Below are 16,755 nucleotides of genomic sequence, written 5' to 3'. Positions count from 1 at the left end.
ATCAGATTTGATAGTTACTCTCATTTTTACATCATTTTTTCATTTACGTGTATTTGTATTTTTACATAGTTTCTACTCATATGGTTTGGAATCCAAAGCAGGTATTTCTAAAATAACCTTCTTAGGTCACATAGTGATTTGTTTTCCTGGATTTCTAAGTTTTATCTCTGTTTAGGGGATAAAATTGTTCATTCATTTTTTTCTATACTTATGTTTGAAATTGCCTCTTTTTGACACCCAGCCTACTTTTATTAAAATAAATCTGAAAGTTTATAGATGGGCAGCTGTGAAAAGAAGGCATCTTTTTTTTTTTGGTCTTTTCTAGTGCTGCACCAGCAGCATATGGAGGTTCCCAGGCTAGGGGTCGAATCAGAGCTGTAGCCGTAGGCCTACGCCACAGCCACAGCAATGTGGGATCTGAGCCGTATCTGCGACCTAAACCACAGCTCACAGCAACGCTGGATCCTTAACGCACTGAGTGAGACCAGGGATGGAACCTGCAACCTCATGGTTCCTAGTTGGATTCGTTAACCACCGAGCCACAACGGGAACTCCAAGAAGGCATCTTTGAATATAGTCTGGAGTGTTAAGATAGAATATGAGGGAGTTCCCGTCGTGGCGCAGTGGTTAACGAATCCAACTAGGAACCATGAGGTTGCGGGTTCGGTCTCTGCCCTTGCTCAGTGGGTTAAGGATCTGGCGTTGCCGTGAGCTGTGGTGTAGGTTGCAGACGCGGCTCGGATCCTGCGTTGCTGTGGCTCTGGCGTAGGCCGGTGGCTACAGCTCCGATTCAACCCCTAGCCTGGGAACCTCCATATGCCGTAGGAGCAGCCCAAGAAATAGCAACAACAACAACAACAATAACAACAACAACAAAAAGACAAAAGACAAAAAATAAAAAAATAAAAAAAAAGATAGAATATGATTGAAATTAGGAAGGTAATGAATAGAGTTAAGCTGAACTTCTTTACAAAGCCTTGATAATATTAGCACTAGGAGATTAGTACCTCTTCAGTCTGGTGGAAGTAGTTTTCAAGAAAATAAAATGAAATTCTGCATAGGTAGATTTATCAAAATTAGACTGAAATAGAATTAAGGATACCAGGTATATTTTTAACTTCTGATTATAAAAATAATACAGTGAATAGCTGATTTTTGTAAGGAAACCCAAAAAAATGTTCATTGAATGCTGAGAGGTTCTTGCTTTTTATCCACACCATTCTGTAGGTACTATTTAAATAATTTACCATGTGCTTTGTAAATGCTTTTTTTAAAAAATCATAAAATAATGAATAAATGAATGGACATCATACATGCCCACTGTGGAAAAATTGAAAATATAGAGGAATAAGAAAAAGAGGAGTTCTCTTCATTCCTAAGCAGGTTAAGAACCTGACATAGTGTCCATGAGTATGTGGGTTTGATCCCTGGCCTCGCTCAGTGGGTTAAGGATCTGGCATTGCCACAAGCTGAGCCATGGTCTGCAGATGAGGCTTTGACCCCTAGCCAGGGAACTTCCAGTTGCTGCAGGTGCAGCCTTAAAAAAAAAGAAAAGAAAAGAAAAAAAAGTAAAAGAAAACAGCAGTCTCTTCTCTCCCCTTCCCTCCCAGTGTACACCACTGACAGAAAATCACTTTAGTGTTAGCATTTTGTCATATTTCTTTCTGGTAATTTATTTATATTGTATTTATTTTAATGTAACTGAGATCAAGGTGTATTTAGTGTTTGATAACTTGTCATAAGCAATTTCATGTATCATTAATATGTTTTAATGATTGCACATAAAGACAGATCCATGTTTATTTCACCAGTCCTTGTTGAGCAATTAGTTGCCAGTTAAAAAAATATAATAACACTGCATTGAACATCTTTGTACATAAATTTTTGCATTTTTAATTTATTTCTTAATATAGTTTTCAAGAAGTAGAATTCATCTGGTGAAAGGAATTTTCATATTTAATGTTAGATAGCTTTTAAAAAAGGTAGTGATGATCTATGTCCCACCAGTGAGTCCCATTCCACTTTATTCTCCCTAATGCTCTTTATCTTTTTACTTTTTTTTTTTTGTCTTTTTGTCATTTCTTGGGCCACTCCCGTGGCATATGGAGGTTCCCAGGCTAGAGTCCACTGGCCTACACCAGAGCCACAGCAACGTGGGACCCGAGCTGCATCTGTGACCTACACCACAGCTCACGGCAACGCCAGATCCTCAACCCACTGAGCACAAGGCCAAGGATTGAACCCGCAACCTCATGGTTCCTAGTTGGATTCGTTAACCACTGCGCCACAACAGGAACTCCCCTAATGCTCTTTATCTTTTTAAAACCTTGTCACCTTATCTGATAAGTGAAGTATGAATGATACTATTTTGGATTGCATTCCTTTTATTAATTATACATTTTTTTCCCATTTTTGCAAGTTTACTTACTTTCTCTTTTTTCTTTTTTTTTTCTTTTTTGGCTGTCCCTTGGCATATGGAGTTCCCAGGCCAGGGAGCAAATCCAAGCTGCAGTTGCAGTCTATGCAGCAGCTGCAGCAGTGCTGGATCCTTTAACCCACTGTGCCAGGCTGGGGATCGAACTACATCGAGGCACTGCAGAGATGCCACTGATTCCATTGCACCATGGCAGGAACTCTATTTTCTCTTTTTTGAGCTGTCTCTTTATGTCCTTTATTTACTCATCTTTAGCAGTATTAGTGTTTTCTTCTAATTTGTATGAGGTCTTAGCTAAAGCTAAGACACTCCTTCACTCCTTTTTTTTTTTTTTGTCTTTTTGCCTTTTCTAGGGCCGCACCAGCAGCATATGGAGGTTTCCCAGGCTAGGGGTCGAATCGGAGCAGTAACTGCTGGCCTACACCACAGCCACAGCAACGCCAGATCCGCCATGTCCGTGACCTACACCACAGCTCACGGCAACACTGGATCCTTAACGCACTGAGCAAGGCCAGGGATCGAACCTGTAACCTCATGGTTCCTAGTCGGATTCGTTAACCACTGAGGCACAATGGGAACTCCTAAGACACTCCTTTAATGCAGTGGGTTCTTAAGTTTTGGGGGGTCATGGCCCTTTTAAAATATCTTATGGATCCATTCTTCAAAAAAATACATTTAAAATGTGTACACTTGTGTTTAAAATGTTGTGTGCTCTTTCAGAGAGTTCAGAGTCCTTGAAGTCTATCCAGTAGACTAAGAATCCTTGCCTTTATGATACTGAGAGAAGAATTTTATATGGGAAGGATCATTATCTAACTTAGGTCTAGTATTTCTCTTCTATTCTTTTTCTTTTTCTTTTTTTTTTTTTTTTGGCCATGCTTGTGGCATGCAGAAGTCCTCAGGGCAGGGGTCAAAACTACCATAGCAGTGACAACGCCAGATCCTTTAACCATTAGGCCACCAGGGAACTCCTAGGTCTAGTATTTCTTATTTGCCTCTATCATGCACTGTGCCAAAAGTGGAAAGATACTGTGAATTTCAAGTCTTTTACAATTCTCTTAGCCTTTTTCCTACTTTTAAATTTAGGGAGAAGTTTGTGGCACAGTGGGAATGAATCCAACTAATATCCATGAGGGTGCAGATTTGATCCCTGCCCTCACCCAGTGGGTTTAGGATTCATCATTGATGTGAGCTGTGGTATAGGTCTTAGCTGTGCTTGGATCCCACATTGCTGTGGCTGTGGTGTGGGCTGGCAGCTGCAGCTTCAGTTTGACCCCCTAGCCATTAGGAAGTTGAATTAGATGGGTTTTTTTTTTCTTTTTTGGTCCCACCTGTGGCCTGCCAAAGTTCCAGGCTAGGGATTGAACCTGTGCCACAGCAGTGACAATGCTGCCAGATATTTAACTGCTAGGCCACTAGGGAACTCCTTGATTTTTTTTTTTTTTTCTTCCCCTTTTTTGGACGCCCTGTGGCATACAGAGTTCCCCAGGCCAGGGATCAAATCCGAGCTGCAGTTACAACCTGTAGTGAAGCTACAGCAGTGCTGAATGCTTAACCCACTGTGCCGGGCCTAGGATTGTCCCAGCACTCTGGAGACACTGATCCTATTGAGCCACAGCGGGAACTCCGGAACTCCTCAGTTCTCATGTACTATAAATTTTGTTAATAATTTATAATATATGTACCCCTGGCCTTTTTGCTTTTTAGGGTTGCATTTGAGGCATATGGAAGTTCCCAGGCTGCGGGTCGAATAGGAGCTATGGCTGCTGGCGTACACCACACCCGCAGCAATTCGGAATCAAAAGTGCATCCTCATGGATGCTAGTCAGATTTGTTTTCTGCTGCGCCACAGCAGGAACTCCCACCCCGACATATTATGTGCATGCTATTAACTAGGGTAAAGACTTCCACAAAAATAGTCTTAGTGTGTAACAAATAGGCATGGTAGTGTGTCACAAATAAAACTTTATTTACAGCAGTAGACTAACTGGATTTGGCCCAAGGGATCTCTAATTTGCCAACACAGTAGATCACAAAAGACTAGTTACACAACATAATTGGGGCAGTTGTCCCACCTCAACTAGTAAGTAATCCAAAGAACATTGGACTGTGAGTCAGAGGATTAATTACAATGGTAGTTCTGTTATTTATTATTAGAATGGGCAAATTGTTCAGCTGCTTGAGTTTCAGTTTCTTCATGTTTAAAATTAAGTGATTTTGGAGTTCTCTTGTTGCACAGTTGGTTAAGGAGTCAGCATTGTCACTGCAGTGACTTTGGCTTGGTTTTGATCCCTGGCCTGGGAACTTCCACGTGCCATGGGTGAGGCCAAGAAGAAAAAAAAATTAAATGTTTTTTCCAGAGAGCTTATGGATACTCCAGAATTATATTAAAATTCGAAGCATTGTGATTTTAGCATCCTTTTTCTCGTTTTTAATATTTTCTTTCATCTTATGTAGGAGCCTTTTACCTTGTGTTTGAGTATATGGACCATGACTTAATGGGACTGTTGGAATCTGGTTTGGTGCACTTTTCTGAGGACCATATCAAGTCATTCATGAAACAGCTGATGGAAGGATTGGATTACTGTCACAAAAAGAATTTCCTGCATCGGGATATTAAGTGTTCTAACATTTTGCTGAACAACAGGTAACATAGAAACCATATGAAGCATTTTCTTTTGACCCCCTTAGTTTTAGCTAGTTAATTGTGTTTTAGGTAGACCCAATAATGCAGTATTTTACATTTACATATGTCTGATGTCTGTACCTTAGGAACAACTTGTGATAGGGGTACTCGATTGTTGTTGTTGTTGTTTTGCTTTTTAGGACTGCACCCACGGCATATGGAAGTTCCCACGCTAGAGGATGAAATGGAGCTACAGCTGCCAGCCTACACAACAGCCACATTAACGCAGGATCTGAACTGTGTCCGTGACCTACACCACAGCTCACAGATGGCAGTGCCAGATCCTTAACCCACTGAGGGAGGCCAGGGATCAAACCCACATCATCATGGATACTAGTCCAGTTTGTTACTGCTGAGCCACGACAGGAACTCCTGTGATGGGGTACTCTGATCAGCAGAGTCTCCACACTCAGTGTTGGTAAGGGAACTAAGAGGTAGGATTGTAAAGGTTTTTTTGAATTGCAAATATTTTAGGAACTCACATCCTACAGGAATATTTAAAGAGCTTTTGCCATAGTAAATCATACTTTTGTGGGGAGTTCCACTGTGGCACAGTGGGCAACGAATCTGATTACAGGTGGCTTGGGTTGCCACAGAGGTGCAGGTTCCATCCCCTGCTCGGTGCAGTAGGTTAAAGTATCTGATTGCCACAGCTGCAGCTTGGATTCAACTTCTGACCTGGGGACTTCCATATGCTGTGGGTCAGTAATAAAACAACAACAACAACAACAATAATAATACTTTTGTTGTTCTAGGAAAATTCAAGCACACATTAAATTCTTTTTTTTTTCCATCTTTTTGTCTTTTTGCCATTTCTTGGGCCACTGCTGCAGCATATGGAGGTTCCCAGGCTAGGGGTTGAATCAGAGCTGTAGCTGCTGGTCTACACCAGAGCCACAGCAATGTGGGATCCGAGCCGCATCTGCAACCTACACCACAGCTCACGGCAACGCCGGATCGTTAACCCACTGAGCAAGGCCAGGGACCGAACCCGCAACCTCATGGTTCCTAGTCGGATTCATTAACCACTGAGCCACGACGGGAACTCCCACATGGAATTCATAATGAAATTCTTCTTTGTTTAGTGGAGAGAAATATGCCTGTTCTTTTAGCTGCTCTTGAGACTTTTTCAGTTATTGAATTTTAGAGTAAACACAGGTATAGTTGGTGACTGACCTTTCTGCGCAGAACTTACTCCCAGTTTTTAATAGTATAGACGGAAAGGAATTTGGTGAAAAACAGTGCTAATTCTTCAGAAGTTTTTATAATCTGCTTTCTTCCTCTCTATTTGCCTAAATTGTGATGGCGATATCAGTTATACTGTTGACACTAGTCTTTGTAATAGCCCTGCCTATTGAAGAATAAAAAGCAAGTCTTGTACCATTGAAATAAGGTCAGTGTTTGTTTCTGTAGGTAATTTGGCTATTTATAGCCATCTTTGTCTGATGTACCCATTTTAAAAAAACCTTTCTGTTCAGTTCTATTTAACAAACATCATTTAGATAAGAATATGGAGTAATTGTGACTTATTTCCTGTCTCCAACAGGGATAACCAATTCTGTAGGGTTACCCAGGACTATCTTGATTTTTAAAAAGTCCTGCATGGGATGGTTGGTCCCTCGAGAGTTCAGAGTTTTATTTAGAAAGCTAAGCAAATAAATTGCTCAATTCAGTAAACATTTATTAAGCCTTTTTTCTTCTCTTGAATTCGGGAGCATCTGGGAAGGTGCATTCCTTTTTTTTTGTTTGTTTGTGTGTTTGCTTTTTAGGGCCACACTCTCAGCATATGGAGGTTCCCAGGCTAGGGTCCACTGGCCTACACCAGAACCACAGCAACGTGGGGTCCAAGCTGTGTCTATGACCTACACCACAGCTCATGGCAATGCCAGATCCTTAACCTAATGAACAAGGCCGGGGATCAAACTGAGCCACTATAGGAACTCCTCCTGGGAAGATGCAGTCTTGAGGAATGAATAGAATTTTATCATAAAGACCAACAACATAGGGTTACATTTCTAGACAAAAGAGATTATTTGTACAAAAGCATATAAATGTGAAAATAATATAGCATGTTATGTTTGGAAAACTGTAAATAAGTCAATATTGCTAAGGTAAGAAAAGTGGGAGTTCTCGTGGTGGCGCAGTGGTTAACGAATCCGACTAGGAACCATGAGGTTGCGGGTTCGGTCCCTGCCCTGCCCTTGCTCAGTGGGTTAACGATCCGGCGTTGCCGTGAGCTGTGGTGTAGGTTGCAGACGCGGCTCGGATCCCGCGTTGCTGTGGCTCTGGTGTAGGCCGGCAGCTACAGCTCCGATTCGACCCCTCGCCTGGGAATCTCCATATGCCGCAGGAGCGGCCCAAGAAATAGCAAAAAAAAAGACAAAAAAAAACAAAAACAAAAACAGAAAAGTGAAGTACATAATATCAAGAGATAAAGCTGGACAGTTGCAAGGAGCCAATTTAAAGGTCTTGTATATCTTGCCAAGAAGCTTAAATTGCAAGCCATTGAAGGGTGCTGGTTTGGTTAATTTTTTGTTTTTAAATTATTCAATTAATGCTTTATTTCAAATTTTATACCTATGTATTTGTACCTTTATGAGACAAAACATTTTATATATATGTAAATATACATATACGTACACATGTATGTATGTGTATATACATAGCCTTTTTTTAGGGCTGAACCCACGGCATATGGCAGTTCCTAGGTTAGAGGTCAAGTTGGAGCTGTAGCTGCTGGCCTACGCCACGGCAATAGCAATGTGGTATCTGATTGGAGCTGCCTCTGTGAGCTACACACCACAGCTTGCAGCAACGCTGGATCCTTAACCCACTGAGCGAGGCCAGGATTGAACCCGAGTCCTCATGGACCCTAGTTGAATTTGTTAACTGCTGAGCAAAATGGAAAATCCCACAAACTGTGATATTGAAAGATCATTCCTGGAGTTCCTGCTGTGGTTCGGTGGCATCAGCAGCGATGGAAGGCAGGCAGGTTTGATCCCTGGCCTGGCACAGTGGATTAAGGATCTGGCATTGTGCAGCTGCAATGTAGGTCGCAACTGTAGCTTGGATCTGATCCTTGGCCTGGGAAGACATATGCTCGAGGTGGGGGTCGGGGGGAAATGCCCAAAAAGAGAAAAAAAGATCATTCATTCCTTTCTGTCACTATTCCTGTGACCCACAATGGGCTTGGTTAATCTGTATCCCAGTAATGATGCTTCAGAAACTTGGAGTTCCCGCCATGGCGCAGCGGAAACGAACCTAACTAGGAACCATTTGGTTGCAGGTTTGATCCCTGGCCTCGCTCAGTGGGTCAAGGCTCTGCTGTTGCTGTGAGCCGTGGTGTAGGTCACAGACGCAGCTCGGATCTGGTGTTGCTGTGGCTGTGGTGTAGGCCGGCAGCTCCAGCTCCAGTTAGACCCCTAGCCTGGGAACCTTCATATGCCTTGGGTGCAGCCCTAAAAAAGAATAAAAACTTGACGATGACGGCTATCATCTTGCAGCTTTTTGGACTAGAGTGTTAATATGCTTTCCTCTGTTCCTTTTGCTTCTCTCTCAGGGATTGTGTCAGGCCAGGGAGTAACTGCAGTCCTTTCTTTTGGCCCAGACCCTTCTCTGTCCCTGACTTCACATATTGAGGAAGCTGATGAGGTTCTAGACTAAACTGAATTTCCTTCTCAGGTTGCTAAGCAGGATGCAAGAGTCTCATGGTCTAGTCTGATCCACACAGCCTCTACTCTGGCCCATTTAGTTCTGTCTGCAGAGACTTCTGGGTGAGATGGCCTAGAGAGAATGGTAAGGAGTCCTCAGCTGGACAGGGATGAGAAAGCAATTGATGAGAGAGGGAAAACAGTAGGATTGGGCTCCACGGTGTTTATTTTATCTTAATTGCACAAGTATAATTGAGACCAAATCATTTTAGATACAGGAGGGACACAGTCTGTGTTTTAAAAAAGTCACTGAACGCTCACTATATGAAGTGTGGACTAGAGGCAGGGAGACCTGTGCTTGAACCAAGGTTTAACTAGTTGAGATGGACAGGAATAACTTGGTAGATCAGTAGCCTTTGGTGAGTGAATGAATGGTAGGGAATAAATCAAAGTACTTAAAGATAACTCACAGATTTCTGACTTGAGAAACTAGATAGGTGACAAAGTGGTCAATATAGGGAATACAGAGGTAGAGCACGGTGGTTGGGGAAAAGAGTTAAATCCCTTTCAGATATATCTGCTATATATTCAGGGTAGTGACATCAAATAGGCACATGGGAGTTCCAAGCTAGCAGTGTAGATTCAGGAGTTACCAAGCGTAGAAAAGAGGTGAGAAGATGGAACCTAGAGACTGGTCAGACAAATAGAAATAAGGAAATATGAATGCAAAATAGGCAGGTTTAAGAAATGTGTGATCATGGATATCAGATGATGCAGACAGGGGTTTTTTTTGTTTGTTTTTGTTTTTAATCTTCTTAGGGCTGCACTTGAGGCATATGAAAGTTCTTAAGCTATGGGTCAAATCAGAGCTATAGTCACCGGCCTATGTTACAGTCACAGCAACTTGGAATCTGAGCTGCATCTGCGACCTACACCACATCTCACAGCAATGCCAGATCCTTTAACCCACTGATTGAGGCCAGGGATTGAACCCACATCCTCATGGATGCTAGTCAGGTTTGTCACTGCTGAGCCACAATGGGAACTTGTGCAGAAAGATTTTAAGACCCAAGCGGAGAATCTGAAAATTAAGAGACCAGTGGTGACAGTGAGGGTAAGTGAGTGGGTAGCACGATTGATGGGAAGGTGATTGTAGGTGTGACTTTAATTATTTTGTTTTTATTAAGAATGTAGAGCGTTTTTTATTGCGAAGGGAAAAGGAAATCAATAGAGAAGGGGAAATTGAAGATTCAGGAAAGAACCAAAGTAATTTAAAAGAACAAAGTTTTAGTAGCTCCCACTGTGGCACAGTGGGTTAATTATCTGGCTTCTCTTCTGTGGATGTTCGATCCCTGGCCTGGTGCAGTGGGTTAAGGCTCCGACATTGCCACAGCTGTGGTGTAGATCATAGATGTGGTTTGGATGTGATACCTGGCCCAAGAACTTCGATATGTTCCATATGTGACAGAAAAAAGGATTGAATAAAAAAAAAAACCAAAAACCCGAAAAGGAGCAATATTCGGGAGGAGATGGGGTCAAGGCAACAGGTGGTAGTACTGATTATCTTTGAACAAGAAGAGGTTAACAGTTTTTCTGTATGTGAAGGAAGAAAGCCAATAGCTGCAAAGAAGTTTATAGGTAAAAGAATGTGAAATAGCTCCTACTTGATGACTTCTATTTCCAGTGAAGAAAGTTTTTTTTACTGAGAGTGAGGAGGGGATAAATTAGGAAATACACTAGGTGCTGGTGATGTTTAGGTCTAGCCAAGTTTTCCATAGCCGTATATCTACTTCCATTTTAACTTTCAGTCCTACCTTAGTAGGACTTGGCCTTGAGTCTTTGGGATCAAAGGATGCCAAAAAAATTTTTTTAATTAATATGGAGGTTCCCAGGCTAGGGGTCCAGTCAGAGCTACAGCTGCCAGCCTATGCCACAGCCACAGCAACACCATATCTGAGCTGTGTCTGCAACCTACACCACAGCTCACTGCAATGCTGGATCCTTAACTCACTGAGCGAGGCCAGGGATTGAACCTGCAACCTCATTATTCCTAGTTGGATTCGTTTCTGCTGCAACACAATGGGAACTCCTAAATTTCTTTTATTATAGTTGATTTACAGTGTTCTATCAATTTCTGCTATAAGGATGCCAAGAAATTTAAGGAACTCTTTGTCTCAATATAGGGCTTAGATCAGCCGTTGCTTTCCTTTTGCTTTTCTTAGAATTTGCTTATTAATTAAACTTGTAATGAGGCGTGGGACAGGAAGGAAAGGTGCCATCTTAATCTATATTAGGAATGGTAAAGATTGATGTAATGTAAAATTTTGTTGGTGGTAGTTACCTTGTTTTGATATTCTGTCCCATTGCTCAGACTTTGAGGGGCACCTTCTAGGATAGTCTTTTTCCCCCTTCTGTTTCACCTTTCTGCCAGATCTGAGCTATTGGACACCTGTGATATTCCTAGTCCCTTAAAAAAAAGGTGAACTAGCTTTTTGTTCCCCAAGAGGTAACACAAGCTGTAAATGTGAATAAATAGGCTCCACAGGAATATAGATAGATATGATTAATCCAAAATGTTTTCTAAATTGTTTCTTAACATTTTATGTTGCATTTTATTAAAATATTACTTGAGTTCCTCTGTGGCTCAGCAGGTTATGGATCCGGCATTGTCACTGATACGGGTTGGGTCGCTGCTGTGGCTTGTGTTCAGTTCTTGGCCCAGGAACTTCCACATGCCATGCTCAAGGCCAAAAAGAAAAAAAATATATATTATTTGACATCAGTGTCAAAGACATAATACTTAGAGTGAAACGTGGCTGTGATCCCTTCCAGGGAGTAGTTCTAAGGTCACCACCATTGGCATCACCTGTGGGCTTGTTAGAAATGCTAATTCACGGACCATGAGCTACTGAGTCAGCATCTCTGAGAATGGAGCCCAGGAAATACTTACATGATTTCTCGGTGATTCCTATTTCAGGAATCACCTTTAAGGTGATTGAGAACCCCTTTAAGGTCATGGTTGTATAATTTTATGGTATAGGAAATAATGGCAGTATGTTGATAGAAGGGGTCACATTCATCAAAAAAATTGTTCAGATCAAAGGTATGTTCTCTGTTTGAAAATGTATGTTCGGAGTTCCCCTCGTGCCTCAGTTGTTAATGAACCTGACTAGCATCCATGAGGATTCGGGTTTGATCCCTGGCCTTGATCAGTTTTTGTTTGTTTGTTTGTTTTGTCTTTTTGTCATTTCTTGGGCCGCTCCTGTGGCATATGGAGATTCCCAGGCGAGGGGTCGAATCGGAGCTGTAGCCACGGGCCTACACCAGAGCTACAGCAATGTGGGATCCGAGCCGCGTCTGCAACCTACACCACAGCTCACAGCAACGCCGGATCCTTAACCCACTGAGCAAGGCCTGGGACCGAACCTGCAACCTCAGGGTTCCTAGTCAGATTCGTTAACCACTGCGCCACGACGGGAACTCCCCTGGCCTTGATTAGTGGGTTTAGGATCCGGCGTTACCATAAGCTGTGGTGCAGGTTGCAGGCATAGCTTGGATCCCACGTTGCTGTAGCTGTGGTGTAGGCCAGTGGCTACAGCTCTGATTTGACCCCAAGTGTGGGAACCTCCATATGCCATGGGTGCGGCCTTAAAAAGACAATACGTGTGTGTGTGTGTGTGTGTGTGTGTGTATTTTTTTTTTTTTCTAGCCATAGTATTGTTGTGATTTTACTTTTTGTTGTGGCAGATGTCAAATTTTAAGAAATTGAGACATGAATATAACTAAAAATACATAGTTAACATTTTACTCTATTTTCTTCCTATTTTTCTGCCTGACTTAAAGTAAATCACAGACATCATCATTATGCTTGACCCTAAAATCCCTCAGATTAATTACTACCTATTATATTCATACAGTACATATTTTGTGTTTTTTCACTTATTTCAAAAATAGGAGTTCTTGCTGACAGACATTGTAAATCAACTATGATAAGAAAATATCTTTAAAAAAATAGGAGTTCCTGGAGTTCCTTTGCTGTGCAGTAGGTTAAAGTTCTGGTGTTGTCATTGCAGTGGTTTGGGTTGCTGCTATGGCACAGATTTGATCCCTGGCCTTGAGAACTTCCACCTGCTACAGGCGAGGCCAAAAAAAAAAAAAAAATCTTTTGTATAGCTAATTTGTTCAAACCAGAATCAGTCAAAGATTATGAATTGGATTTAATTGTTAGGCCTCTTAAAGCTCTCTTAATCTAGAACAGCACATTCCTTTTTTCCCCAAGAGTAGGTATTTAATCTAGCATTTTCTAGCCACTGTTGTTTACCAAAAAATAAAAGAAATATTTAGTTAAGGAGTCAAATCCAAAGATACAGTAGCAGTAAGAAAAAACGCCCCCCCCAAAAAAACCAAAAAAATGCCTAGGGCTTTATATAGTAGAGTAGTCAAAAGAGGCTTAATTTCAAATAAATGGAGAGTGACCATTAAGAGTAAAACTAGGGGAGTTCCTGTTGTGACTCAGTGGAAACTAACCTGACTAGTATCCACAGGATGCTGATCTCGCTTAGTGGGTCTGGCATTGCCGTGAGCTGTGGTGTAGATCACAGATGAGGATTGGATCTGGTATTGCTGTGGCTATGGTGTAGGCTGGCAGCTGCAGTTCCAATTCAACCTCTAGCCTGGAAACTTCCATATGCCACAAGTGTGGCCCTAAAAAGCAAAAAAAAAAAAAAAAAAGGAGTAGAACTGAAAGAAGAGAGGTTAAATTCAATTTTGTAATTCCTTTAACTCCTAAATTAGCACTTGACTTTAGATATAATTGGGAAGCTGTTGCTGTTACTTATGAAGATAATTACTTTTGTTTTACAGTGGGCAGATCAAACTAGCAGATTTTGGACTTGCTCGGCTCTATAATTCTGAAGAGAGGTGAGTCATTTCTCAAAATTGCATGTGGGAAATAAGAATCTTTTTTATTCTTTTTTCTTTTTTGGCTGCTCCACAGCATATGATGTTCCTGGGCTGGGGATCAGATCTGAGCTACAGTTATGACCTATGCCAAAGCTGCAGCAATGCCATATCCTTTAACCCGTTGTGCGAGCTGGGGATTGAACCTGAATCCTGGTGCTGCAGAGATGCTGGTGATCTTGTTGTGCCACAGTGGGAACTCCTTCTTTATTCTTTTATTTTTTTTTTCTTAGGGCCGCGCAAGCCGCATACGGAGGTTCCCATAGGGTCAAATGGGAGCTGTAGCTGTCAGCCTACTCCATAGCCACAGCAGTGTGGGATCAGAGCCACATCTGTGATTTATACCACAGCCCACAGCAATGCCGGGTCCCTGACCCACTGAGTGAGCCCAAGGATTGAAGCTGCATCCTCTTGGGTACTAGTCAGATTCGTTTCTGCTGCACCACACCAGGAACTCCCACCACCTACAGGATTCAGGTTCAATCCCCAGCTAAAGAAGGTAGTCTATATCTACCTTAGACTGAAGTAAATCAACCCAAACTGGAATGCAAATTATTTCTTTAACACCTACTTCTGTCTTGTTTACTTTTTTTTTTCTTTTGTCTTTTTGCCTCTTCTAGGGCCGCTCCCACGGCCTCCCATATGGAGGTTCCCAGGCTAGGGATTGAATCAGAGCTGTAGCCACCGGCCTACGCCAGAGCCACAGCAACGCAGGATCTGAGCCGCGTCTGCAACCTACACCACAGCTCACGGCAACGCCAGATCCTTAACCCACTGAGCAAGGCCAGGGATCAAACCTGCAACCTCATGGTTCCTAGTTGATTTCGTTAACCATTGCGCCACAACGCGAACTCCATGTCTTGTTTACTTTTGAACTTTTAGGTTGCTGAGGAGCTGTTTAGATGATCTCCAGTTGGCAGCTATTTTTTATTTTTCATTTTTTTTAAAATTTTACGGCCATATCTGAGGCATATGGAAGTTCCTGGGCCAGGGATTTAATCCAAGCCACAGCTGTGACAACACTGGATCTGGATCCTTTTAACCCACTCTGCTGGGTGGGGGATTGAACTGCACCTCCGTAGTGACCTGAGCCTATGCATTTGGAGTCTTAACCCAGTGTGCCATGGCAGGAACTCTGGCAGCTATTGTAATGTTCATTGAATTGTACTAATGTTTGTCATCGGAAGACATTGTAAATTTACTTCATGGTTGTGTTTTACATTTCAGTCGTCCTTATACAAACAAAGTCATTACTCTGTGGTACCGACCTCCAGAACTTCTGCTGGGAGAAGAGCGTTATACACCAGCAATAGATGTTTGGAGCTGTGGGTAAGGCTGTTTTCACCTTTTCTTTTGTTTGTAACTCACATACCGTTGAACTTGTATCCTGTTTTACCTCTTCGTTAGCTTTTTGTAGCTCTTTTTTAAGTTCAAAAGTATAGGGATAAACTTTTAGCCAGATTTCAAAGGAATCTATTGAGTATTTCTCAATATCAGACATATACTTGTCTTTTTTTTTTTTAACATCTCCCCAATAGTCTTTTTATTCCCTCTTTTTTTTTTTTTAGCTTGGTTGGATCCAAATATATTCAGAAAAGGTCCATAGATTGCAGTTGATTATCTCAAATCTTTTAAGTACAAATTCTCCCTCTCTCGCTCTTGGTTCTTCTCCCCTTTTACAATCTTTTAGAAAAAATTGGGTCATTTGTCCTATAGAATTTCCCACAGACTGGATTTTGCTGATCGCATCCTCATGATGATTTTCTAGCATGGTTCCCTGTTCTTTTTATTTCCTATAAATTGTAGATGAATTCAGGTTTGATTCCCAGCCACTCACTGACACTGAAACTACTTTACAGGTGGTTTTGAGTACTTCTGACAGATTCTATAGTCACTTGCAATCAAAACTGAGAGTAGGAAGTAGTGGGAGCCTCTGCCCAGAATATAGGCAATAACTGAATGCATTATCTGTAGAGAATTTAAAAACAAATGAAACAATCTATTAAAGATTAGTGTGCTTTTTATTTATTAAAAAATTATTTTATTTTATTTTATTTTGCTTTTTGCTTTTTAGGGCCTTATCCGTGACATGTAGAAGTTCCCAGGTTAGGGGTCAAATTGGAGCTGCAGCTGCTGGCCTATGCCACAGCCATGGCAGTGTGGGATCTGAGCCTCGTCTGTGACCTACACTGCAGCTCACAGCAACACCAGATCCTTAATCCACTGAGCGAGGCCAGGGGTCAAACCTGCATCCTTGTGGATACTAGTTGGGTTCCTTACCGATGTGCCACAATGGGAACTCCCCAGCATGCTTTTTATTAAAAAAATTTTTTCGTTATCATCTTACAGGCAGTTCTAATCATTTTACATCTTTACAGGCAGTTCTAATAATAAAATATGCACCCCTATTAGAGCAGATTTACACACACACTGTTTTACATAATTATAATCGTCTCATTTTGAAATATTATCTAGTAGTGATCCATGTCCATCCATTCATTTGTTGTTTTGTGATATGATATTCTAATCATATCATTTTTTCTTAGAAGAAATATAACTTGTCTATTTAGCTAACCCTAGGTATAACTGATAGAGAAAAATTTTAATTCTTTCATTTACCGGTTTTCAAAGTGATAGGGTGGCTATTATCCAAAGATGACCAAGGAGAAGTTATTTTGGGTTCATTTTTTAGTTTCATTTATGAACTCATGATTTAAAAATGTTTGGTGTGTTTTAATCCTTTATAGTTATCAATCCTTATTCCTCTTCAAACTGTGCAGTCTTTTTTCTTTTTTTTTTTTTTTGTCTTTTGTCATTTTAGGGCCACACCCACAGTATATGGAGGTTCCCAGACTAGGGGTCCCATTGGAGCTGTAGCTGCTGACCTACGCCACAGCAACGCTGGATCTGGCTGTGTCTGTGATCTACACCACAGCTCACGGCAACACTGGATCCTTAACCCACTGAGCGAGGCCAGGGATCAAACCTGAAACCTCACGATGGTTCCTTGTCGAATTTGTTTCTGC

The 16,755-nt window shown here is 41.6% G+C and overlaps 1 protein-coding gene across 8 annotated transcripts in view; it reads left to right on the top strand.

The window, feature by feature from the left end:
• Window positions 1-16,755, top strand: part of CDK12 (cyclin dependent kinase 12) — a 72,414-nt gene that overhangs the window by 18,268 nt on the left and 37,391 nt on the right. For all 8 annotated transcript variants that reach the window (XM_047759256.1, XM_047759255.1, XM_047759254.1 and 5 more), the window contains exons 6-8: window positions 4,892-5,081; window positions 13,634-13,690; window positions 14,957-15,058. In XM_047759256.1, the coding sequence (XP_047615212.1) occupies window positions 4,892-5,081; window positions 13,634-13,690; window positions 14,957-15,058 (349 nt within the window). The remainder of the gene's footprint in view (window positions 1-4,891; window positions 5,082-13,633; window positions 13,691-14,956; window positions 15,059-16,755) is intronic.

The sequence above is a fragment of the Phacochoerus africanus genome, chromosome 14 (assembly GCF_016906955.1).
Source record: "Phacochoerus africanus isolate WHEZ1 chromosome 14, ROS_Pafr_v1, whole genome shotgun sequence".
Classification (NCBI taxonomy): domain Eukaryota; kingdom Metazoa; phylum Chordata; class Mammalia; order Artiodactyla; family Suidae; genus Phacochoerus; species Phacochoerus africanus.
This window is presented reverse-complemented; position numbering and strand designations above follow the sequence as displayed.